Source organism: Actinia tenebrosa, unplaced genomic scaffold, assembly GCF_029948245.1.
Source record: "Actinia tenebrosa isolate PJP-AT-01 unplaced genomic scaffold, QUT_ActTen_1.0 PGA_scaffold3__52_contigs__length_22856419, whole genome shotgun sequence".
Lineage (NCBI taxonomy): Eukaryota > Metazoa > Cnidaria > Anthozoa > Actiniaria > Actiniidae > Actinia > Actinia tenebrosa.
In genome coordinates, this window is record NW_028292580.1 from 13909972 (window position 1) to 13937509 (window position 27538).

The following is a 27538-nucleotide window of genomic DNA, read 5'->3' on the forward strand; positions in this document are numbered from 1 at the left end:
GTATATCTTTTATTTAGTAGATTCCGGGCCGCAAATGTTCTTTGGTTATTAGAACTAAGCAACACTAAGTCATATCAAAGGATTAAAGAAAAGAAGTATAAGAGTCGGAAAACGGAAACTTCAAAAGAACTCAGTTTGGACGATGGTTTGACGGGCTTGAATTTTTTAAGTAAAAGTGGTGGGTAAAAATTCAGTACTAAGACAATTTGCTGCATATGGTTCACGAGGATCAAGGTTATTGAAAACAAACATCGACGCTGATTGTATATAACAGCATCTCATTTTAGTCAATCCCGCAGATGGATCATTTCATTGTATATTTTTTATTAATATATTTTCAGACACATAACAAACAACATTACAAATTTTGAATTGCGGCCCTTGAATTCATTTTTTTTTTCCCCATTTTTTTGATAATTTTAAATTCTTTTATTTTTTAATTCCCTCATTTTCATCTGATGTACTATGACATTAAGCGTAGAGCCTCTAGTTCTGTTTATATACGATACATATTAAAATAATAGGAAAAGACATCCGTCCATACCGTAGTTTGATCATATATTTTTATATCTGTACACCTTATACACTGACGAATGATTCCACTGATTATAGATATCCATACGTTATCGAAAATCAGCCACATAATAGGAAAGCACTTTCAAACAAGGAATAAGAACTAGCTATAGAAGAACTAGCTCATAGAAATTTCCATATCGGTCTGATTTGAAGTTCAAGCCCCCGCAGTTTGTCTTTTTTCAGTTTTAGGTAATTCTGGTCGGCTCCTCGGGAGATTTTCTAGAATAGAAACGGAAACATTAGGGTTCGTTGTGTCAAACTGCACGCCTCCTAAAACAATTAGAGCCGTGAAATAAGTTTTTCTTTTCGTTTTAATTTTTTTCCGCTAAACTACGTTGCAATGTCGTAGATGAAGCAATATTTTTTTGTTTCTCTGTATTCTTTCATCGTGATCCTCCCCGAGGCAACATTGTTCTTTTTTATCCAATCTTTGTTCTTCATTCAGGATGAAAGCTTTCTAATCCTTGTAGTAATATCCTTTCAAATGTACAATATACCTTAAAAGCCTAAACATTGAATGGAATGGGTTTTGTATTCGATCGCATCTTGGATGTTTTCAGTGTATGTATATACTATACATATCTATTGATGATATATAACGATCTCTAGTTGTTACTGTTAGTAAAGCACGCGCACTGTTAGTAAGATACACAAGCGGCAGCTCATGTGTATGGCTTTTTTTCTTTCTTTCTTTCTTTCTTTCCTTCTCCTCCATTCTCTTCATACAGCAAACAGAACAGCAATGACAGCAATTGCAACACGCCATGTTTGTTGAATGTAACCAATGATTTGTCGTCAGTGAGGTTGTTTCTTATGATAAGCGACATGGCCGACATCTGTTCGTTGCCAAGCTATTTCTTTCTATTGATTGTAAACACCTATTAAAGGTCATTCGTCTGGTTTTTATTTCCGCCAAGGATTTTTGATTCTCGCTTTAATTAGTTATCAACATGGCTAACACGTTCTTAAGAATGATTCGAAACGCAAAGCAGTGGGCACTTTTTTTCTTTCTTTCTTCTTCTTCTTCTTTTTTTTCAAATGCGAAAAACTCAAATATATAAGGCTAAAAAAATTTCTTAACACCATCTTCGTCGCCCTCTTACGCCCAAATCTTCAATTATCAAAGCAACTAACCTCCCAAATGAATGGAAGGCTTTACGACTGTCCGTCATCGTTTGTTCCGAGCTGCCTAAATAACGGAAATGTGCTGTTAACAGTGTAATAATCTTTACTATTTGCATACCCCGCAGTACAAAAAATTGTAAAAAAAACTTACAAAGAAAACGAAGGGAAGCAGATGAATTGTGATGAATGATCGATGAACACCGGAACTTAAAATAGAACACTCTTGCCGAAATGAAGACAATAAGCAAGGTTTTTCCCATCTTGTCTCCTAGAGTTTGGAAATTAACTTTTTATTAAGTTTTTTACCCCGAAAGTTTAATCAAACATCTTAGCCATTCCGAGGTCGAGGAAAAAACATGGTCGAGTTGACATCGCAGTGCATTGTTTGGGGCTGCTTTAGGGGACAAGAAAGACGCCATCTTGGAAATGTCCCCGAAAACAGTCCCACAATGCACTGCCATGCCAACTCGACCCAGGTTTTTCCTCATCCTCTTAATGGCTAATGAAACGAAACCATTAAATGTTCCATTTAATTCCAATAAATTGTTCATTTCTTTTGAATCTTAGAAACCATGTGAACAGACCTCTTCACATTCGTTTTTTTTGTTGTCCCATTCAAAGCCATTTGATGCCATGCATTTCCGAGAGTTGATTCTTTCATATGTAAATATTTTAAAATATTCGTCACGAAAGAACAATTCTCAGGGAAATATCACGTGGTCTGAAATGGGCAATGAAGTTAAAGAGGTCTCGCTATTGTAGACATTATAGCTCGTGAAGTTTAAAAGTTTAATCAAATTATCAAGAACTGAGGAATGGAATGACATTTCCCCCCTTCTGATTCCAATAGACTTTTGTGGTTAATTGTTTCCTGGGAATTTTGTTGATTTAGTTGAAATTAACTTTTGAGTTTTGAGCGTTTAATTAAAAGTATCAATCTCCGTTTGTTGAGTGCGTAGGATATCATGTGGATGCCTGAGCACGTCTATTAATTGTCGATGAAATATTAGTCTAACAAAGATAATTAAAAACTTTGAGTTGACACCGCGATTTATTTTACTTTCATGTTTACCAATGTTTGAAGAGGATCATTGAATATCAGATAAGAATGTGAAAATGTGAAAAACATTTGAAACCACGAAACCTTGAAAGGAAAATCAAATGCAAACAAAAGTACTAAAGAAAATAACTAAAAGTGGGAAAAATTATACATCACTGACAATACTCCACTCCACTCCACTCCACTCTACTCCACTCCGCTAACCGTAGCACACTCCACCACACCACACCACAGCCGAAGCATGTCTCAACATTAACACTTACCTCAAAGCATAAGAAAGGATGCCACACCACTCAACACCACCCCACACTGCACTACACCACTGCATACCAAACCAAACCAAACCACACCACACCACACCACACCACACCACACCACACCACACCACACCACACCACACCACACCACACCACACCACAACACACCACACCACACCACACCACACCACACCACACCACACCACACCACACCACACCATACCACATCATATCACATCACATCAAGCGGCTGCGCACTATGTATATACACTACAACACAACCACAGCATAACTGACAACACAGTCATCATGACACTACACCAAAGCATACCATAACTCTGAAAGCATGAAAACACACCACACCTCACCGCATTTCACAACACCACAAACCATCACATCACAACACCACACTTTATTTTTCTCACAAAAATACAATACACTACATCACACCTCAGTACACAACACCACGCCCCGTACATTGCACTTCACTTTATTGCTTCTCACCACAACACACTACATCACATCGCATCGCATCACACCGCGCGCACCACAACACGTCAATTCACATTACGTAACCTCAGACCAGGCCACATCACACTTTAAAAAACTCTAATGGTTTTACACAGCAAAAAGAAAAAGAAAAGCTATGGGGAGAACCAGAAATAGGAAATAACTTCCCTTACAGAGCAGGTTACCCAGAAAATACCACCATAAACAACAGAATTTGTTATCGATGATGGCTATCCGAGAATCATCAAGCAACGCGTTTTGAAAGATATCGAAACTAGCTATTATACTGTACAGTGAATGCATTTGAGATACTCGTGCCTGCGTCTTTGCATGAGAAATAAAGGGCAAAAAACGTGGCAGTCATCTTGGTTGACATTCAAAGAGAAATCGAGACAAAATCTTTTGTTACAGTATTAAGGTCATCACATTTTATTTTATCGTCAAACTTATATTTGACTTGCCTATCTACTTTTGCGTCAAACCAAGGGAAGCACGGATGGCGTAGCGGTGTGCGCGCTCGCCTTTCATCAATGCGACCCGAGTCCCGCCGGGTTCGGTGTTGCATATGAGTAGAGTTGTTTGTTGGTTCTCTCCTGTGCTTCGAGGGTTTTCCGGGTTCTCCGGTTTTCCTCCCTCCCCAAAAATCAACTCCTAAATTCCAATTCCATCACGGAATGAGGGCCACAGGTTTGTTAGCCACTGGCTATTAAGTGCTACCCTTGTGAAAAAAGGACGTTTTTTTTTAAACCAACCAGCCTAGGTGCTGAACTGGCTCACATAACAATAACTGGACACTCACTCTCTCACTCGATCTGTATTCCATTGTTATAGTTGATATATTATTCATATTATTCATACGAGAAGAGGATATAGCCAAACGCTAAACCTACATAAGACGGGCTTTTTTAAGACTCGTAAATCTAATGTAAAAGTAAATATTTGCCTTAGATCGAAAAAATAGAATATTTACGAACCACAAGAATATACAACCGGGAATATAAGTCGCAAAGCTGTGTGTGTAATATGAAAGAGGAAGACCGTTAAGAGAACAACATGTTTACTTCCAGCGTCGTTTGGTCTAGACCCTTGGCGATTCATGAGACAAAGTCATATATCAATATGTCCAGCTGAACATTTTATTCGTTTTAAAAATAGTGTTTGTTTTGCCCGCTTCTCTGGTCTCTTTCTCTCGTCGTTTTCCGATGTTTGTTAAAATACGGCCTCAACTGTTGTGGGCAGTGCGACTGTTTATACCGATCGGACGAGAACCGGTTCTTTCTCGGTGGTATGGCCGTAAAACATATGTTTTAGTTTTGCGGCGCATTTGAAAACGCTATGCTGAACTTGCGTCATATAAATAAATATTATTAATATAGTGCAGAAACACGAGACATACAAAGAAATCGCTTTCTTTGTCTTCATCGCAGATGGCTCTAACAAAAATATTCAGGGGATTGACTATCTGTTATTAAATTCGGCTTTGAATTTTGACCATATAAATGATTTTGCAACAGCCATTATTTCGAGTGGGAGGGAGCTTTCATCGGATCTAAAATCGGTCACACATAAATCATATCAACCAAATTTACAAAGTTTCGAAGTACAAATTAAAAGAGAAGGGAGGGAAGGGGGGTTTCGATTCTTTTGAAACTGCTGACGCCCTTGTTCAATGAACCAAGGCAATTTCTAGTTGGTATACTCAAAGAACTAATATTTTAAAATTTATTTATAATTGATTTCTGTAGTTTTATTTTCTATTTTTATATGTCAAAGTTCTTGCAATTAGGTGTATATATACTAATGAGTAATCACACGTGTACTTTGCATTTTATGCAAGCTGGTGACATCTTGTATACACCTAATTGAAAAAACGTAGTCGGGTTCGAGAAGGTCATATCATCGAATCTAAGACCGAAAAGGATTTTGAGTACTCCGAAACGGACTTATAAAAATGCACAGTAGAGCAAAGTCGGTCGACCTAGATTAACAACATGCCAAATCCATGAGGCATAAAATGTGCACAGGAAGGGAAATCTGCAATACGCATAAAATTAGCACAATTGTTTGTTTTCCCATGCTCCCCTTCGGTCTTAGCTTTGATGATATAACCTTTTTTTGAACCCGATAAGGCGTTTTTTTCGATTAGGTTTACATATATATACATATACATATACATACTGAAAAAGTATCAACAAAAAGGGTTATTGGCCACTATATCCAGGATCAATTCAAAAATATATTTACTTTAGTTATTATTCAACTAAGAATTGATTATAATCTGGAGGAAGAAAACGCCATGACAAATAGAACTTGTTTAAGCGGTGTCATAACTTGTATCTGCCCTAGACTTTCCATCCAAATTTATACACTGGCTGCAGTAGTATTAAATGATAAGATTCCGGAAACTTCAAAATCGTACTTGAGGATGAGGAGAAAAAAAATTAAAAATACCGTAGCACTGTTTGATTTTTGGCCGTAATAGCACTTAGCACTAATACAATGTTAAAATCTAGGATAATCAAAGCACTTTAAATATGAAAAATCCAGTTAAATTGACGCACTAGTTTTGCGAAGCAAGCGAGAATAGTGTCCAAAATTCGCTCTGTATTAGTTTGGTTCCACCTTAAAAATTAAGAAACCTGAACTCCATAAGATGATAAATGCTTACCATTATAGGAAATGTAAAGCAGTAGTGTAGAATGCTTACCTTTACCGTTATCGGAAGTCCGGTGCAGGTAGTCACTAAATGAAAATTGCACACAAGCTAACGGGGTCTATAGGTCAACGGCACAAAGTTGATGATTTTAAGCATTTTCAGGTTAGTTTCTTGAAATTATAATATTAATGTTGTATAAATATCTTAGGAATAACTTCCGGAATGCTTCACTCGTTGGTTGCAAACATAACGAGAAAGTGCAAAAGCTGTCGCCGCCATGTTGGATGATAGAAAACAAACATTAACTAATCTTTGGTTTGATTCCTCTACGTGGTGGCCATGAAGTCACATATACATTGTACAGATTATCTCACTTTTATTGTTATTCTCTGAAGTCAGTGAACACAGCATAAAACGTGTTACATGGGCTTGGGTCTCCTGTGTTATTAGTTTCGGGGAGTGATCACACAGGAAGCCCAAAACCAATTCCTTTTACAATACAGTGTACAGTATTCCCGTGATCTCCGGATTTCTTCTGGTATTCTAAGCTCTGTATTTAAGGGATATCTTAGTGCCTTAAGCTTCTTACTAGTCTCATTGTACTCAGAGTCAGCATTTGAGGCTGCTTCATAAACTCCTTACCCTAAAAAGCAACACTATACTTAAAAATATGTTTTACGTACATGGTATTGATATCCCAAAGATATCAATAATCTGCTAATACAATACTGCACGTCTTCAAGCAATATTGAATTTGACTCGAGTAGGCCTGGAACCGAGTTATATTTGGAAGCCCTCACGACACCTTCTTTCCCCGACATGCTATGCCAAATACAGTTTAGTTATTAAATTAACTCAGCTGATCCCGAATTACAATTGATGGATTTCTGAGTTAACTGAATCTTAGTCTCTCGTATTCAGACTAATTATATCTAGATTCGATTTACGATTTCAATTTATTTTTGTTTTTTCTTTCTTTTCCAAAATTATTAGTTTTCAAGTCCTGGCTTTAGCAGTTGTTTCCTTCTTTCCTTACATAAAACCTTTTGTCACACAAAAGTTAAGTTGTTAACAGTAGTCAATTAAAAAAACATCAATTTTACTAGAACTTCCCTTCACGATCTCTTCCTCATTTAATATATCAAATAAAACTTACTGTGTCAACTTCACGTTGAGCGAAGACAGTATTATTATAAGCAGGCATGAAAAATTATGAAGGTTTCCCCAAATATTTACACATCTTTCTTTCCTCAGTAATTAACTTGAATAAAACCGAGCTAGCTAACTTGTGTCAAATTGATGTTGAAATTTGGCAACTTAGTGAGACAGGAGTTTAATTAGTTTATATTTTTTTATTTTTTTATTTTTTTTTTGAAGTATGTTAAACGGAAAACTTCATTTATTAATGATCTAAAACAAACCCTGCTTTGGTCCTTGTTGATTAGATCACTTGTTCCGTTCAAAAAAGCGTAAGCTTTCATCTTTTGATTCAATGGGAAAATCGCCTGTTTAGAAGTTGAAGGAATAACCAACTCACTCCGTGTAAAATAATGAAATGCAAACGGTGCTCGAAAATAATTAACCCAACACAAACCATACGGGAAATAAATTCAGATCTTGTTGTGATAAGCACAGGCTTAAAATTTTATTATTCAATTTCCACTGTGTCGTAATGTTAATGTCCAAATATTTGTTTTGATAAACTGATTATTTTGGCAAAAAAATGTTTTTCTTCATTTCTAGTTTGATCAAAACTTGCAAGTATTAGTTGCTTTTGATGCGCGCGCACACCCTTGGTCTGTTTTTTTTTTGTTTTTTTTGTTTTGTTTTTTTTTTGTTGCTGTATGTTTTCGTCATAAAAGGGCATTTTATAATCCATGGTTTCCATTGATTTGCATTTTTACAGCTGAAGGTTTAAAACCCCAAAAAATATTGGATTAAAGTCTTCGCATAATTTTGAATGTATATATACATATATATTTATATAGTTCAGAGAGAGGAAGAAAAAATGGTTGCCTGTTATAGCATAAACCTTTTTAGGGGAAAAAGTGCTTCTAGCAATATGTAACAGCCATGTAATCTAAAACGGTCTACTTAATTTTTAATTTGTACACTCCGTGCGCGTACCTCATTATAAATTCCTCACTAACTGATTAAATACACCAACACTGCTATAAATAAACTAGAGATAATGTCTAGGTAGATTGCATGTCATACGTTAACAGTGCTGTCTGATTGACTGGTGTGGGATTATACTGATGTTCTGATGGATCAAGTGATAAAAAAGGCCGGTTTCGTTTGTATTGTGACGACAATTTCCGACACAAACTACATCAAAGTCAATACAAAGAGAATTTGTCAGGAAACAGCCCAAGAGATATCAAGTCTTCATTCACTGTGTCTTATGCTTTTCCTGCTTACAGGAACAAAAGTACCGCTTAGAAAGCGAGTCAAAACAGAAAACGAAGAAAAGCAAAGTCACAGAGGAGGAAAACCCGTGAGCAAAACGGTAAGTCATTTTGAATCCCGTTCAAAAATTACTTTCGTTGTGACGTCATAAAACTGAACGAATTTGACAAGAAGAAACGAGTGAAAATTTAAATTGATTTTTGCTGATAAAAAGTTCCATAATTGCACTGCATTTTTTAATATAATAATGACCCCTAACTACCCACGAACAACTCCTACGAACCTACTACGATTATCGTTAAAATCATATTCAAAGCCTGCCGTTTTTTTTCTGAATCCTCATGTAAATTCGACCTGCACTTTCAATATCGGCTCGCTTTAAGATCAGACTGAGAATCGCATGTCTCTCTTAATTATCTTCACTTCGTTCATGTTAAAACGGGGTTTTATTGTTGTTTTTTTAATCATATCCAACACGTTATAACTTCAAAGCAAATATATGTTTTCTTGAGAATTGTGCCGGTCTTCATTTTTGCCCTAAGGCTCGACGCTCAATTTGTCCACACTGATTACATTTTCTTCAAATGACATTTTGTAATTAACTTCGTGTAATAGAGCTTATTAATCTATAGAACGTTGGATTGGTTTATTTCAATTTAGTCTTTGGTCCTGTGATGAATATCATTATATGTTAGTGTTGGGTGTACCGTCGCCTTAATGGACCTTAAACACATTCCACATATAAACTGCCTACGTGGCAGAGGACCACATACATTGATAAATATATGACAAAGTACCAGCTGAGTTGACAGCGTTCCCTGGAAGGGATTTTTGGTCAACTATTCAGTTTGGGTTAGCAGTTTCGTAGCAGGAACTGAGTACAACGTAGATTAGCATTTACCATCAATTCAAAGTATGAAGAATTCGTACCTCACGGGTTCCTAGTTTTGACAAGATCATGGAAATTGCTAATCAAAATACGATGCTTTATACTCAATTCTCATTGGTTGACCTTGAATTCGTTTCAAAGGTCAACTCAACTAAAGGTCAACTAAAGGAAGTATGCATTGCAGGCGTCGTCCACGAACGTATATTTCGAAACTTGACGACAATCCTTGCGAGTAGGCATTCTCCTTCCATCTCCCCGCCCCTGTCCTCCCCCATCCCTGATCAGAACTAACCGGGAACGCCTGGTTAATGACAAAGGTTTTTATAAATAAATATTCAAAATTAGGATGTCAGTTCCAACTTGACAGATTTTTAGTTTATCTAAGTTAGTTTAGCCTCTCGTAATCCACCTTGTAGTTAGAATTTGAAGTTGCTCATTGATCGACTCAGTGTTTGTTATCGGTCCCTTGTCCTGTCGATCTTGAATCTATAGCATGTCAATGAAGTTCCGCGTTCGTGCTTTTGGAATTTCTCTCAAAACACCAATTATTGAATCGCGTTTGAAGATTTGAAAGTCTCAGTTGATTTTCTTCTTGAAGTACTCTTATTAAAAAGCCGTCTAGTTTGCCTGTCGATGTTGACCAATGTCAGACTGCATGGCTAGCTCCTTGAGTAGTTTATTTTAGATTATTTATCAAGTCGAGAAACGATCTCTGTGCTGATCTAGGTCAGAGTTGAATTTTGTCGAGGGAGGAAACCAGAGAAAATCTCTTGACAGGGAGAGTCGCATCAGAACGCCTCGTTTCAAAACGCACTCCATTCTCCTCTAATACGCCTCGTGAGTACATAACATTTTGAGCAACTGCAGACGTCATATCGTGGTAAGTAAGAGGACATGTCGCGCTAAACCATAGGATTTTTTTTTCTTTTTTTGCCATCGTACTATTACCACCATAGCGTGGTACTTTCTATCTACCATTTATTTTATGTTTTTAAACCCGAAAAAGGTTTTGCAGTTTGGTGTATTGTTTCTCGTAGGTTTTCTTTGCCTTGTAAATGTAAATTTAATTCTACGCTGATTTCAGGGAGTGGTTGCTTGATCTCCCATCCAGAAGATCACGCTTAAGCTTTTCAACGCCAGAATAAATTGAAATTTAATGGTTAGACTTTTAAAGGGGGAGGAAAAGAATCCGGAGGAAAACCTTTAATGAATGCCGTCGTTCTATCATCATTGAAGTTTGGTTTCAGCGAACTGTTGAATTTTGTATTTTAGCTAGAAGAGTACTTGGTGACCCACAATTCCTATCGGTCCTAGATCAACCGTTCTATATCTTCCGCTATTAACTCAGTGGCGGATCTAGGGGGGTCGAAGGGGTCCACGGAACCCCCCTTGAAGGTTTGATCTTTTAGGTAATAGAAATATGTCTTATATAAATTTTGCTTAAAAGTATCCACAAAGATAATGTTGAACACGAAATGATAGATATTTGCTGTTATAATGTTTAATTTACCTTTAAGTTCCGTTACTAGATAGTAAATTAGGTGATTAGAGCCAATTTTTTGTCAAACATCGACTAAACAAAAGAGAATTATACACAGTTTAAGAAACGGAACCCCCCTTTTGAAAAATCCTGGATCCGCCACTGTAACTTATAGTTGAAATAGGTTTATTTCTACCAACTGATAGTGAATATGAACATGATAACAAACCACGATGAGAGTCTAAAACGAATGATTCGAATTAAAAATGGCACATAGTAACGTTCTGCGATCATATGATGTTATTTACTTTCTGGTCTGAACTTTCCGGATATGTACTGTTGTTCTCGGCTTTATTAAGAGAGTAAAAATTAATCATCTCTGCTAATTAGCATTTGGTTCAAAGAATAAAAATCGATACGCCCAATCATGTTTCATCATGTTTTCTCATGTACCTGTGTTAATTATCCTCTTCGTACCTTATGGCACATAGAGCCTCCACAGAACTCTTTCACCTCTCTATATCAGCAACCACAGTCCGAAGCTCGTCCCATGTGCTCCAGCCTGCCTACTTATTTTCTTGCTCTTCCCGCCCTTCTTTTTCCTTCCGGTGCCCAGGTCATTGCCCCATTACAATCATTATCACGATCTTGTCTGAGAATATAGACAACCATCTTCCATCTGCAAAATTTCACCTCTTCGCTCAGTGGATTCATGCCTGCTTTTTTCTAATAACTCCTCATGAAGGAGTGATTTATTTGTGTCCAAGGCCTACGTCCGTGATTATAGATATGGGGCTGCGTTTACTTTTCCTTTCATCAATTACAGGCCCTTTATATTGCCATCTTAGTTCGAGTCGATTCTTACCCTTGCCGTTAAACTGCGATCGAGCGGTCCAACGTTTCTCTACAGACTCAGTAAAGACGAGTGTTTTGGTTGGGCATTCCTCCAGTCTCCGTGTTCGTCCAGAGAAATCCCAACCAAAACACTCGTCTTTACTGAGTCTGGAGGAAAAAGGGGTACCGCTTGCGGTCCACCTTTCCATTTAACATACAAAAAATTTCATTGAAAACTGGTTTTTCATTTTGGTTTATTTTGGGATGAGGTGTGGTGGATGTGGTAAGCTAGAGTGGGGGGCATTTCAAAGCTTCTCTTACACCACATAAAGATGTGATCCGCAATGTAAAGGAACGAAAGCAAAATAAAATAATTCTCGGCTTGTCTGTATCCGACGTTTTAGTCAGTACACTCTTAACTTTTAGATTATATTTTCTCCTTCAAATCAATTTCTCATAGATAATACGGAAAGGTATAACTTTATTGGAATCTGACATCGTTTTAGGAAGTGAAGGCCACCATTTTACAGTATGGACATTCGAACTGTAAACACTTCGAGTTTTTGTTACGTTTTAAAAATGTAACTGTAAATCATCCCTTGAGCTTTTAGATTGGAAATAAGGTCTATTTGCTCACTCGGTGTATTTGAACTCAATGCTTCATTTTAGAGGGTTGGAAACAATAGAAAGTCCATGAAATAATAACCTGGGGAAAAAAAAAAAATAATAATAATAATAAATGGGATTTAACAATGGCATTTCTACAGAGCAGCTATTCAGTTGATTTTTGCGGAGGGAGGAAAGCCGGAGAACCCGGAAAACCCTCGAAGCACAGGAGAGAACCAACAAACAACTCCACTGACATACAGCACCGAGCTAGTCGGGTCTCGAACTCGGGTCGCATTGGTGAGAGGCGAGCGCTCTCACCGCTACGCCACCCGTGCTTCCCGAAGTGTTCACAGTTTGAGTGTCCTCACTGTGATTTTAACTAAAAGAGGAAGTCAAACCTTAAGTTCCGAAAAAGGCCATTGTACAGATTTTATCAAGTCTGATTTTCACTATCGACACAAGCATAAGCACAAGCACAAGCATAAGACTCCACACAAGCACTGACAAACGCACCCACAAGCACAAACTTTTTACATCTTTGTGGTTGTGCGTGCGTTTCTCATTGTATGGAGTCTTATGTTTGCCCTTGTGCTTATGTTGGCGTCGCTAATGAAAACCTTGCTTTTTAAGAATTCAGGCAATTTTTTTTTTTAACTAACTCATATTTTTACATTTTCAAATGCTCGATATTGACAGAAGGTCACTACTAATAGAGGATATTACATGTCGCACGGCTTTTAGCTTTGACGCGCGGTTAACGCCATATCTTACGAGTAAGAGTGCAGCGAACGAGTTAAAGATATTCTCAACACGAGAACATAAAATCCGTATCTCCAAGCGCCGGCCATGTAATATTCTGGTTGATATATAGTTATCGATGAAATATGACTTTAGTGAGTTTGTACATTCATTATGAAAATAGATTCTCATTCTAAATATGGAAGCAAAATAGAAATCAGTTTATTTTGGAAAATACACAGCCTTTATTTAAATTTTCACGACGTTGAACACATATTTACAGTCCGGCTTTAAACAATAAAGTTGAAATTGCCAAAACTTTTCTTGGTATGCTGTTTCTCTTCTTTCTTCATAAACAACGTGAACAACGTTCGCAGTGGTAGAATGAATGACCTTGAAATATTAATGTCTTTGGTTAAATTGCGGTCTAGTTTGTTAATTTCATTATTATTAAACCAATACGTTTCTTGACAGCTACCAGCTTAATTACACATATCTTACTCCGAAAAACTAATTAATTATTAAGACACAAACTCAGTAATTGAAATTAAAATTTAAATATAGTTCAACCTTATCATAATGCAAAGATGAGAATATGTGGACCGCGTAGCACTTATGAAATACATGAAGATATAGAAATATAGATAAATTATAGTGCTTGGGAACGAGGTTATTCCGGGCGAAAGACCCTTGGAATTAGATTCGGAAAAATTAGTTTCCGACCTCGCTGGGAATCGAACCCACGACCTTCGGAATTGTACTACCTGGTAGGGCATCGGTAGTACAATTCCGAAGTTCGTGGGTTCGATTCCCAGCGAGGTCGGAAATTAATTTTTCCGAATTTAATTCTAAGGGTCTTTCGCCCGGAATAACCTCGTTCCCAAGCACTATAACTTATCTATATTTCTATATCTTCATGCTTATCATAATGCATTTGGTTCGAATTCACGGATTTCAATTTCCTTCCTTTCCTTCTTCCTTCCATCCATCTTTCTCCGTCTTTTTCCTCTTCTTGTTCCTCTCACTCTCTTTTAACAAGATGTTTGTAAAGGTAGTCATGGAAACAGTCTAAGACAGCACAAACTGATGGATGTTTTCATTTTCCTCGCAACAAACCAAGCTTACATCTTTATTCATATCAATCAATCATAGGAAAACTATGTTCAATTCTAAAGTCAATATTATTTTCCCCCTTGCCTGAATGATAAAGAAATAGTTTATTGAAATATTAAATTAGATTGGTTTTAAAAGAGCCACCTTATTCATGACAGTGGTTCTTTACGGCTAAGTACGTAATATTGAAGTCCGAAAGAAGAAGAAATTTAATTGGATAATCGAAGACCACGCCCTTAGTAACGATCGTCGGTTTAAAGGGTACTGTTTTTTCAGTTGACCGAGCACAATCGGTTAGATCCTCACGATAACCCATTCCCTTTGTCGAGTAAAGCAGAGAGTTTGAGCGAGCACACGTCAGATCGTCGCCATTGTTTGATAACTCATTCCCTTGCACTTCATCAGTCAACACAGCGTGAGTAGATACTTTTTTGAAAAGTCTCCCGAGATACTAAATACTTAATAACCCGACTAGCCCTGGGTTTTTTTTTGTGATATACATTTTTGAAATTAGGATTATGACTAAATAGTACTACCAGTCGTTCTATTGATGAGTTTTAATTCATTTCCATTTCATTGTATTTCAGGTGTCCAGAACCGTGTTTCTGAACTGGTACAAATCTATACTCAATCTCCTCTGAGAACCAAGCCAGATAGTTGCCTCTCACTGAGTCTTGTAACTCATTATAACATCATCATAACTCCGCGGGTAAGTATACTTACATGCGTTATATAAAAGTCAGGATTACATAATTACTCCCTTTCAATAGGATCCGAAGTACAAAAGCAAATAGTTTTCTTGGAGTATGATCAATAAAATCAGCTTGAAATATATAAAAAGAATGGAAAATATTTCAAAAAAAATTATTACAATTTAAAGTAAACTCAGACCCAAAACAAGTCGACAAGTATAGGCAGGTTTTGTTGATGGTATCATTTTTTCAAAAGCGCGCGATGTAGCCTTATCTAGATCTACCAGAATATTACCTATATTCAAATCTGCATGTGCCTGATTTTTCTGCACCTATTTTAAGGAAACGTTCTCGGCCGGAGATCTGAAATGGTACTATTTTTATGATATTATTTTTGTGCCTTCATGATTTCTGGCTAAAATATAAAAAACCACATTTCTATCTCAAAGTCCATAAAATTATTAATATTGATTTTAAATTGCATCCTTTACTGTTCTTGCGGGTTTTTGCAAAATTAAACCGCATGCATTTTTTGCCTAATCTTTTAATATGTTTGATCAAATATTAAAATATTGCCATATTTCTTACTAAAACAATCTAGTGATTTCTTGGGAAATATGATAAAAACGACGCATGCGCAACTGGTTGTTTTTCTCTGGTGTCGGCGTTTGCTGCTTTGTAAAAATAACGGAAGACGTCATTACCACCGTATTAGTACTTAGAGCGTAAAAAACTTTTAACGTTTTTGCTTTCGTTATTTTATGTGCAATGAGGAATTAGAATTTCAAAAACCTAGAGCTTAAAGTCAAAGACTACTCGTCGAAAAATTTGATCAATTTATAAAAAACGAAACATAAATCGAGGCGATTACTTATTGTAATTTATTGATATTCAGTTATAATTTCTTTTTATGGTAGTTTTTAATTTATGTTAATTTATACGTACTGAACTTAAACTGAGTTTAAGTGTATAAATAATGCACTATTTAACGATTATTACTACATTAATCAATGTAACGGTGGTATAGCGATAACGATAATGAAAATAATAATAATCATAATAATGATGATGAGGGTGATGTTGATGATGATGACAATAATAGTGGTTAGAATAATAATTATAGTATTTACAATAATATTGATAATAGTAATAGTGGTAGTTCAATCGATGGTATCATATCTATAGAATATAACTAAACTTTTAATGGCTATCGATCATCTGAACTGATTGAACTAATGGGGGAAAAAAGGAAATTTATTCGAAGCATTCAATAAAACATCTGGACACATCAAGGCAAATTTCTTTTTTGAAGTAAAATTTAAAATAAAATGGATATCGATCGCATTATTATATCATATTTTCAAACAAAAAGAGCAGAGATCGTTCTTGAGCGAAATTTTATATTGCTAAATTCAACACGAATGTTTGTTTTTTTTTGCATTCAACGTCATTGATAAGAATGGTTTTGTAATCAATACGGCTTAAATTTATCTGAGTGACTGAAGTGGATCAAAGTACGCTCAAGAGATCACATCTTGGATATGTAAAAAATAGTTTTCCTTTTACATTTCTTACTTATACTTACTTACTTACTTAGTTCCTTTCTTTTTATAGCATGAAATTACTCCTCATGCACGAAACAAGCAAATTCAATGATTTCATTTCTAGTATCTTCTAAACCCTATGTCCTTTGGGTTACATGCCTGTGGCAGACACGGCAGTATTGTTACAAATGATTATATAACTAGCTGTGGCTTGTTTTGTCCGTGTTAAATTGAACAGCTCGCTTAATGAATTGAATAAAATTCGTAGATAAACATTACATAAGTATTTATAGGAGTCTAAAATGACTTTGTAACAACTTATCTCGAATAAGTGTCATATCTACACTTAGTTTAATGTATCTTGCCAAAGTAAAACTTTGAGGGGAGGGGGGGGGGGGGGGGGGAGGGGGGGGAGGGGGGAAGGGGTCCTGTTTTGATATCAGTCCAAACAGCTGTTAATTACTCCGTATATGTGTCATGAAGAAAACAGAATCGGTACTATATTTATCAATGAGATGCAATGAAAATCAAAGATAGTCGAGCGGTATTGCACTTCTTACTTCTGGGGACTCTCACTTCTGGAGACTCTCTCACTTCTGGAGACTCTCTCACTTCTGGAGACTCTCTCACTTCTGGAGAATCTCTCATTTTTGGAGACTCTCTCACTTCTGGAGACTCTCTCACTTCTGGAGACTCTCTCACTTCTGGAGACTCTCTCACTTCTGGAGACTCTCTCATTTCTGAGGACTCCAGTTTGATTCTTCAGTGAACCCTACTGCATTACATGTGGTTAAAATGTGTTGTGTCTATCCCTTAATTTTGAGGTTTTTCTACATAACAATTCTCCTACTAAATTCTATAATATTCGATGTTACATCCCCACAGGCATACGAATAACGTCGGTGTAAATCAAAGCATGAAGAATCATTTGATGCCAGTGATTCGTGATTCCTACAAATTTTTTCAACACGACTTGCTCATAATTCCTTAAATGAAGAAATTTATTGATTCATGATTCTGGATTATCAAAACAAGAAACGTTTCATGCTTATAAATTTCAAACACACAATTCCAGATTCCTTTGATTTTCACAACCTATAAAACGACAAAACAAACGAAAGAACCATTAAATTTACAAATCCAACCATCTAAGGAACCAACCAATCAACTATAATCTTAACTAACTTTAACCCGATTAACCCAACGAATCAACGAACTAATGATTAAACTGAAATAAATAAACCGGCAATCCACCCTCCTATCCATCCACCCAAGCAAACATTACCCCACCCCCCCCCCTCTCCCCCCACCAAATACATGAAATAAGAAATATCCATCACATAGCAGGCACTTATACACTATTCTTTTATTGCGGGTTTTAAGTGAAAGCCGACATGTGGGATCCATTTATTTAACGAAAGAGATTTCTCTGGTTTCTATTCACTACGTAAACCAACATGGCGATCATTGATACTTCTAATGTCAAACCAGCAATCTCTTGGCCATAATGAATTTTCTCTCTACTGAATGGGCCAGTCAGTGAATTGCCATCGGATCCAGCCTGGACTGAGAAGTGCCAATTAAAAATAAATCCTTCAGCATCCTTCAAATTGTATCGATAACCTGAAGTAGCCTATAGTGCTGATTAAAGTCAGGGCGCGGCTAACTCACGCATCGAAATGGAATATGGTTTGTTAATTTTTACGGAGGGAGGAAAACCGGAGATCCGACCCGGAGAAAAAAACACTTGAATAATCGGCAAGCTAGAGACCTAACAAACTCTACTCACATGTGATGCCGATTATAGGAATCAGGCGCATGTCCCCAAAAGTGAGGGCCGCTGCACCGACCTTGACTCCCGATGTATTCGAATATAAATAAAGATCATTCTTTTTGGAACTTATAGAATTTTATATTTTCTATTGACTGAATGACTCGGCCAAAGTTTTGAATAGACACAAATCACAGAAAATGGTACACGTCTTGATTTCAACATTGTGCAATGGCCGACGGGAAAAATCAAAATGCGGCTGCGAAAAAAAACAACCAACAACAGTGACCTTGAAAACTGTTTGTTCAGCAATATCTAATCACGTAAAATCACGCACAATCATGAAAAAAAAAAAAATAACCACACGAAAAATCCCGGGCAATCAAAGAATAATGTAAACCTTGAAGAAACAAAAAAACTACCCCGCACAATAACAACATATCAGCAACAAACACTTTAATTCTGTACGTTGTCGTGGTCAAGTTTAAGCCAAATTTGATGAACGTATTTTAACAGCGTCCTTCAGTCTGAGAAATCAAGTTGTATGGTCTAAGGTTTCGCTGCCTATGGTAGTATTACTTTTCTCTTACAGGATTTATTATATATTTCCGGCTTTTTTTAGTCGTGACGTGAGCAAGTAATTGGTGGGTATTGCGCCCCAAAAGGTTTTTACCATTTTTTCGGGTTTCTGGACTAAAGTCCGAGTAAAAGGGACAAAATGACGCCGTAAATAGTCGAAGTTCAAGTCCAATTTCAATATTCTTAATCTATACTTCGTCTTTTCGTCTGTCACTATACTGTGTGGTTTTACTCTTAGAATCAAAAAGTCAAGGAACTTTGATTTGTGAGCTTTTGATATAAGAGTGTGGGTTGAGGTCATTCAGCAGATAATGGTTTGCGATTGTGAAAAATGAATGTACTCTATGCATTCTGCAAAAAAACAAAAAAAAAAAAAAAAAAAAAAAACAACAACAACAAAAAACAAACAAAGAAAAGCCTATTTGAATAACAGCTGAACTCAATGCCCTGAGTCCTTTACAAGAGGTTGTTTGTGCTATGTCTATAGAACAGAATTTTATAATTTTGTCACAATCCAAAAATATCAGCACAAACACACCAACTCAATAGAACTCAATACAGATTCATATATTGCCTTTTAAGTGTTTTGTTGAATACGGGCTCGAATAGTGGTACTTATGTTTTCATTATTTTTCAAACGAGCGCACATTTTTAAAAATAATATTGGTACACTGCGGCAGAGTTGAATAAGAGCGATATTTTACAGCTGTCTGGGCTATCCCTAAAAATGGCGATGATTACAGCCTTACACGATACGATATTTTATCGATAGTGCGTTATTTATAAGGATCGATCTCCAGAGTACTAGAGAGTGTGACGTGCACATTAGAACTGAAATCGCGGTGGAATTCTTTTATCTTGAGTGCATTTTAACGATTTTTTTGGTAGACATTTCACTCCATTAGGGCGAGCTCTGTCCTCAACGATCAATTACCGGAAGCCGTCCTTAAAAAAAGAGGGGAAAAAATACAGAAGGTTCTATATAAATACGCGATAATTAGATTGTGTAAAAGAAACCTTAGTGTTATTCGGCTGTAGGAGCAAAGCACCGTTTTACTAGTTTTCAGTTTGTTTGTACAGAAGGGGTTTGCTAGACACTACACGAGGTGAGAGAAACCTGTCTGCCATCTTTTATGACTCATAAACGCGCGCATAATTGTAGTCGATTTTTTTCCTTCCTCTGCGCATCGTCTAGCAAAGCTCTTGCTTTTAATCCTTTAGAAAGCTCTCAGCGCTTTTCTAATGCCTTTTGCTATGTCTGCTGTAGGTTCCCAGAATAAGATCAGATAAAAGATGGTATTGATGGATCTTATCTCTGTCTGAAGGCGTCTGTCATTGGTATTTGGACCAGTTGGGAAATCTATATACACCTTTTATTTCGAAGCCGGGTTTTATTCCTTAGGCTTTGTTGTAGTTGGGAGCGCTGCCCGAAGCTGACATAATTCAACGCAGCCATCCAGATAATCATAAGACAAGACAATCAACAATCAACTGGAAGTAAAAGGTAATAAACTTTCTTTTTTTAGTTTTGTTCAGGACCGATTTACTCCGAAAGTCGGTTGGCTGAATTTATGGTAAGACTGAACTTCAATTTAATCCTCTTTCGAGGGACAAACCCATTTTTTAGCTTTGCGCTAAAAAGCCTGTCGGCAAGTGAAATTCGACTTGGTAAATTGGTATTTGCTTTGAAATTAAAACTATAAGCCGAGATATATTTCACATTTTTGAATTGTTAGCCCTAGCTTCAGCTTGTCTCGCTCTAGCCAACGATATTGGTTAGCAATTCATTATCGTTAAACAAGAGAATCCTTGTGAATCTTTTTTCACTCGCCCTTCATGCTTTCAGTTCGACCACGTTGAGCTGCGCCCAACTATACTTTGCGGTGGTGATTAGCAATGAAATGTGTTTTCTTGTAATTTTTAAACGCGTAAAATCATTAGCGCAGAATGAAGCGCGGAAGATTATTTCAGTTACCAGTGATAATTTGATAACAACATTTATAATATGTGTTCATAACACTATTACAGTTTTCTATATCTATATATTCTACTACTACTTTTCTTGACGCGATGATGATGATTATATTTATCAAATACTGCCGAAAAAAAAGTTCAAAAGCCAATCCATAAGCTGTATTCGTCACTTGTCGTAATGTGTTGCGTGCCAACAGTAAAGAAAGTTGGATTTTCAGTGGTCAAAAGTGAAGTGTCTACAAAAATATTGATTTAACCTTTAGTTGACCATTTACATGCAAGAATGTTTGCTTTAGCTTCGGCAACAAAATGGAAGTTAATATTGAGTTTGTGAGCTTTGTTTTTATAATATATTTTGAAGGGCATTTACCTGTGAAAATCAGGGCATTATCGAGTTGTACAATCATAACTACAAAGCAAGGTATAACCAACTATTGTTATAGTATCACAAGCCACAAATGCTAATAAACCCACAGTGTTGCTGTTTATTGTTACTTCTAGATTCTAGCATTTTAGGTCGTCAGATGATGCTGAAAAAAATCTAACCAATCATGTGCTAGTATTTCAAGTTGTAAACTTATACAACAGGTTTTATCATACGATGGTAAGAATGCATTAGTTATCTTGGAATAACAAACTGTCGAACATTGTTGTCTAAAATCAATATTTGGGCCATTTACTATTCTTATTATCATCGGTAATCAGGCTGCTTGACCAAAACGAGTATTGTAATTGCGTGATGTCTGCGCGCATTATAGAAAAAATAAACGGCTTGAATATATCAGTAAGGGATTTAGGTTGTTTATCGAAGAGCAAAGAGATCTTTGAAATCGATAACGAGTGGGAGAGGGGGAGGAGGCTGTTGAGTCAGGCATGTCAAAAAGAAAGTTAACGAGTAATTACATAAAGATATTCAGTAGCGCTGACTTAGAAATATCAAAGCTAACAAGTATCTTGGTAACTAAGTGGTAGCTGAGTTCAGTATCGGCCTCCGTATGAAAGAAATTGCCTGAATGATTTAATCTTTCTTCCTTCCTTCTTTCCTCCCTTCCTTCCTTTATTCTGTTATTTTGTTTTTTATATGTTCCATTATTTTTTTCCATTTTAATATTCTATCCCTTTCTTAGTCTCTTTCGATCTCTATTCTCTTATTCAAAAAAGGCACAGCAAAATCGAAAACATCCAGAACGTTGTAACATTTGTTGCTTCTGTGCCTGCTTGATGTTTCTTCTCCCGTCTCGGCTTCCCCGTGAGGAATATATATTTTGCTCGGTAGTAAGCGCGGTTAATGGCTTTCACTATACCCTAAAGGATCGGAAATTAAATCCACACAAGAAGAAATGTGTTTTAAAATGATACGCGATAGCCAGAATAGGAAATAAATTAGTAATAAACTTGCAAATATTTGTTTTGCGATTAAATATTGATGCTCCAGATAGAACCGCTTATATTCGACCAAAGTCTTTTGATATTCAAAATTTTCTTATCTCGAACAGCAAACTACTATTTTATCTGTCTGCTAGTAGATTAAATAAGGTTTTTAACCTATAGCTTTTTGCTTTATCGCTTTCTTTTAGCGATTATTGAGTCTGTTTTTGTTTGAGCCCTGTAAGTGGTTCCGTGCGCATATCATTTTGATATAAGGTTTTGTTATCTGTTGATATAATACGCAGAAAAACAATGTTGAAAAATAATGTACAAGAATAATAATAAGTGAGATAAAAAGATCATGTGTAGTTAGTTACCTAGAGCACCTCTGAATCATGAATATTATGACGATGAGTCGAATCTATTTGATGGATAATAGAGGTTTTTGTACTAAATGCATGCTATATTTTCACAAATTCTGCATTGATTCGTGATAATTATTTTAATAATACGACTAATAATGAGGTTAAAACATGAATCATTCAAGTTGTTTTATCATCCTTGTGCACGTAATAATGCACTCATATTTTTTTTCAGAAAGCCCTAGTGAAAGAGAAGTCGAAAAAAATATCAGGGATGATATTCCATAATTTTTGATATACTTTTGATATATATATTGGAAGCGGCCATAATTTTTGCAAATGGCTGTATACATATATACTGTATAACATATAAGGGGATATAGCACAAGTAAACTGCGTGACACAACATCCTAAATGACCCGTAAATCTTCTGTTCTTTCGCTAACTACCGCAGTTAGCGTGCTTTCGAGGCTACGAAACCTAAGAAACCATAAGAGGCGAATGTATAGCCAACAGATAGTATGAAATTATAAAATCAGCAAAAATACGGTTCTAAATTTTAACAAATTCCTATGAATTATATACCAAAATGTTCAGGAAAGCCCAGGGTTTTCAAATCCACTTCTGTTTTTTTGACAGGTTCTGTTTTATTTCAAGGAGAGACGATTTTCTAGCTTGACCCCGGTTATGTCATGCATTTTCTCTTGTAGAATACGTCCAATAGAATTTGCCTAATGGTCGTGGGTCGTGGGTCGTGGGTCGTGGGTCGTGGGTCGTGGGTCGTGGGTCGTGGGTCGTGGGTCGTGGGTCGTGGGTCGTGGGTCGTGGGTCGTGGGTACGAAGTCGTGGGTCGTGGGTATGAAGTCGTGGGTCGTGGGTATGAAGTCGTGGGTTCCAATTTTTTCCAAATTTATCATTTATAAATTTGAATTTATCACTATACTTCCAAAACAAGATCGTGTGGCTTTGTTCCTATAAATTCGGTGTAATTGTGGGTTGTGCAAGGTAGTCTGTGTCTGATTTGCGTGACAGTGTTATATTAATACACCAAAATTGGTGGCCTGGAAAACCTTTTAGCACTTTCTTACATTTCATTTAAGTATATTGGCCTTGCTGTTAAAACATAAATTTAGCGAAGAAAAAAAAAAAAAAAAAAAAAAAAAAAAGAAGAAAAAACAAACAAACAAACAAAAACCACTAGTCGTCTACGTTGTTCGCTTAAACGAGGAGTCTTCAATGGACTTTATCCGGATGTTACCTAGAAACTGGAGCGACAAGCCGCTGCAAACGTGTGAAGTCGGATGGACAGCAAATTCGCGTTTAGTTCGGCATTACGTTTCTCCTCGTTCTATGTGTTTCGTTGCGAGAAAGCTTGTTTCACTATTTCTTAGTAGTTCTCTTTGTGTTAATATGGAAATCCTGAGTAAACGACTTGAAAGTGCGGGGTTTACCGTTACCTACGACTCCAAGGTTGATGAGGACTGCTTTTATGCAGCGGCAGCGTATCAGTTGGGCTTAAATACCAAGAAGGTCAAAGAAGTTATATTCAGTAACTTAGAAAAGAACCGATTTGATGTAAGTATAATCAAAACGATGTTTTATTCTTGATTTTGCGGGTCCATACCTAAATTATAAGGAAAGTAGAAACTCGAATAGAGTCAGCTCTTTAAAAAATCATGTCCACCAACTACATGGAATGATGAATAATCGCCGGTTTAGGAGATTCCATCACCAGTCTCAAACCTTTTATTCAGTTTTATTGGAACCAAATTTTAATTTTATGTCCTAATGTATACGAGAGATCTAGTATCTTTTCGTATTGGGTGCGACTGGAAAGAGCCTAGCTATGCCATAGATTGAAATATTTTACTCTGCATGGCTCACGGTGTGTGGACACTACAAAAAATTTTATGAATTTCGAATCATTCTCAACACACTTCTAATTCGATCACTTTTCACAAAGTCTATTTTTGCTTCTGATTGTTGGTGTAAAGTTTATGGGAATATCTGATAAGATGCTCCTCTCGTTTTCTATTATCACGCCAAAACTCAAAATATTTGCTTTTAACAACTACCAATGACAAACAGGGAATACTAATTCGTTTCTTTATGTTATATAGAGCTCTAAAGTTGGTCGAGTATGACTATATTCTAATAGACGATAGGCCATTCATAGACGGGTATACTTCTAAACAGATCTGTTTGGGCGTCTTCGGTCGGTCTTTTGTTTTGGTTAAAGTGGCAAGAGCTCTTGACAAGAAGCAGTCCAAAACAGCGTCAAGTGTTTACTTGAACAAATTGAGAGTTGTCAACACCTTTTTGATTAAAGACCTTGTGTCCGAATTGCGTGACGTTGAACAACATATTAGTGAACTAAATACTTGAAATATACGCTGATTTCAATCCTGCGCATTCTCTATTTAAAGTCAAATAGTCCTTTGTAATACCAAGGCATTGAAAAGCACCCTAAAAGTCGTGCTTTAGTTTCTGCCCATATTTAAAGGCCAAATAGACACAGACTACCTTGCACAACCCACAATTGCACCGAATTTATAGGAACAAATCCACACAATCTCGATTTGGAAGTATAGTGAAGAAATGATAAATTTGGAAAAAAAATTAGAACCCACGACTTCGTACCCACGACCCACGACTTCATACCCACGACCCACGACGTCATACCCACGACCCACGACCCACGACCCACGACCCACGACCCACGACCCACGACCATTAGGCAACCTCCGTCCAATAGCGTACATTCAACTCAAAAAGTACGGTGGTTTTCTTCAATAGAATTCAATCTAAACCATATAATACAGTCCGTGAATAGTTGAATTAACTGAATCCACTTTTTTTTTTGCCTAGACAGTCATTATTTTGAGAATAGATTCAAAAACCGTGTTTTTGAGACATAATTTGTATGGGCTCACATGAGGGGGCGTGAGCTTGAAATAGTAGCTGACCAAATGTTAACAGATATTTTCGATGATGCATTATGCATTATGGGTAATTTTCAATTAAAAAAAAAAGATTTTAATAAAGGTTAAATACAATATTTTCGGTGAAATATAATCATAGTGTACATTGTAAACATTAATAATAGATTTATGGCTAACTTTTGGTTGAAAATCTTTTTTTTTTTTGATCTGGAAATCTGGAAATCGCCTTGTATATGGATATATAGATATACTTGACTTTTGCAGAATTTTTGCAAATCGCTGTATGTATGTATGTGTGTATATATATATATATACTCGCCTTAGGCGCCAAATTCTTATTTGCTCTTATTAACGATACATAATCGAGATTATACATTTATTACGTCATTAACATCCACTGATGATGACGGTATGTACGCCGAAATAAAGCGAATTTTTTGTTTTGCATATCATTAAATATACTGAATAAATTAGATATATGTATAAATGTATACTACAACGTTTCTACAATCGAGTGTATACACACACACACACACACACACACACACACACACACACACACACACACACACACACACACACACACACACATATATATATATACTACTGCTACTGCTACTGCTGATAATGATGATTGCAAATGATTACAAATGATGCCATTGTTGCTGCTGATAAGAATGATGATGATGTTTATAAAGATGATAGTGATGATGAAGATAGTAGTATCATCATTCGGAAAGTACGAATCCCCCGCTGGCTGTCTATACAATCCATTTATACAGGATGTTCTTGTCAACTTTGTTAGCGATTATCCAAAGACCCAACGGAGCTTCACTGAAGTCTGGGCGCCTTTGCAAAAGAATCCACAACCACTATATTTGACTTTACAGCTCTGCCTTTTGGATAAACCATGACATACATATCCGGCAAAAAACATACGATATATGCTACATGCTATAGATATATCATTAGAAACCCTCATGTCTGCCATTGCATTTTTCATTTTTTGACGCCTGAAAATTTAGCTATTCTTATGACAAGGCAATTTCCGAATCGTGGTACAAACGGCAGTATCTTTGACTGTTTCGGAATGTGCATGCGTTTTCTATTTTTTAAAGACTAATTTTTACATAAGCGATAAATTAAAGTGCTAATGTGCATCAGCTGGCTGGAGCGATCCGTGGTTATTATTCCGATGGGCCACGAGACCGTTTCCTAGGGTCAAGGTTTTTTTATATTTGATTTTTGGGCGGATGAGTAAGTGAACCCCGTGCCGATATAAAGACAGGCCAATAAAGTCATGTGATGTCAAAACATAATAGTAGCTATAGGTTAGCTAATGAGAATTCAAATCTAATGCAACTGGCAGTTAGCCAGTGTAAGGTATAGTAAAAAGCATACGATAGAATACAACAATGCTTGGGGGAAAAATCATGATTTTTTGAATATCAAACTAGAAGATCCATGTCACTCTTTAATCACATTAAAGTGTGTGTAGCATTTTTTTCCTTGCGCGAAGAAAAAAACCCAGAACGAAACATAGGATATTGGCTACTTTCCAGTATAAGTAAGCCTTTTGACGCGTTTGCGATTTTGCACAAGATGATATTGCTAATATTCAGTCTCCAATTAAAAAAGGACAGTTTTGACTGAGTCGATCTGATGCGCATGTCTGTCGGCTAAGGTCAAATTCAATAGTAGTGGTGGAAGTCGTGCAATGTAGTGGAAGGTTTGTTTTTGTACACGTACTTTTTGTGTGTGACAACATTAAATATTGGTAGCTGTCCGATTCAAACGCATTTTAAGTGTCATGCAAATGAAGGCTTTTGAGAATTACGATATGCGGAGGTTTGAAAGGTAGTAGGAGTCATAGTGTTATGGACTGAAACGTCGTGTTTTTTTGCACACCTACAGTATCAGAATGTACCGATTGTTGTAATTATAACTGTCCAATGCAAAAGCATCTTAAGTGTCTAACGGGGACTTTTGAGAGTGCACATGTGGATTAGACCTGACAAGGTGAAGTTCAAAGGGAATACGAAAAGTAGGC

General features: G+C 36.5%; 2 protein-coding genes across 3 annotated transcripts in view; both read left to right on the plus strand.

The window, feature by feature from the left end:
* The window catches only part of LOC116289483 (histamine H2 receptor-like), a 61330-nt gene that overhangs the window by 12602 nt on the left and 21190 nt on the right, over positions 1-27538 (plus strand). The window contains exons 2-4 of one of the 2 annotated variants that reach the window (XM_031696421.1): positions 8608-8693; positions 14844-14965; positions 20110-20346. The gene's annotated coding sequence lies outside the window, so the exon portion shown is untranslated. Of the gene's footprint in view, positions 1-8607; positions 8694-14843; positions 14966-19882; positions 19949-20109; positions 20347-27538 lie in introns of those variants that run through there. The other variant, XM_031696424.1, reaches the window with a different exon arrangement.
* LOC148908711 (uncharacterized) lies at positions 23440-25205 on the plus strand. Its single transcript, XM_089035551.1, has 2 exons — positions 23440-24121; positions 24667-25205. The coding sequence occupies exons 1-2, from the start codon at positions 23783-23785 to the stop codon at positions 24688-24690; spliced, it is 363 nt and encodes a 120-aa protein (XP_088891677.1). The 5' UTR covers positions 23440-23782; the 3' UTR covers positions 24691-25205.

What these genes read in the sequence shown, in the direction of transcription:
- LOC148908711 (XM_089035551.1), top strand. Translation starts at nt 23,783, where the DNA reads ATGGACTTTATCCGGATGTTACCTAGAAACTGGAGCGACAAGCCGCTG. An exon ending in TAGAAAAGAACCGATTTGAT is followed by an intron (nt 24,122 to 24,666) that starts GTAAGTATAATC and finishes TATGTTATATAG; the next exon opens with AGCTCTAAAGTTGGTCGAGT.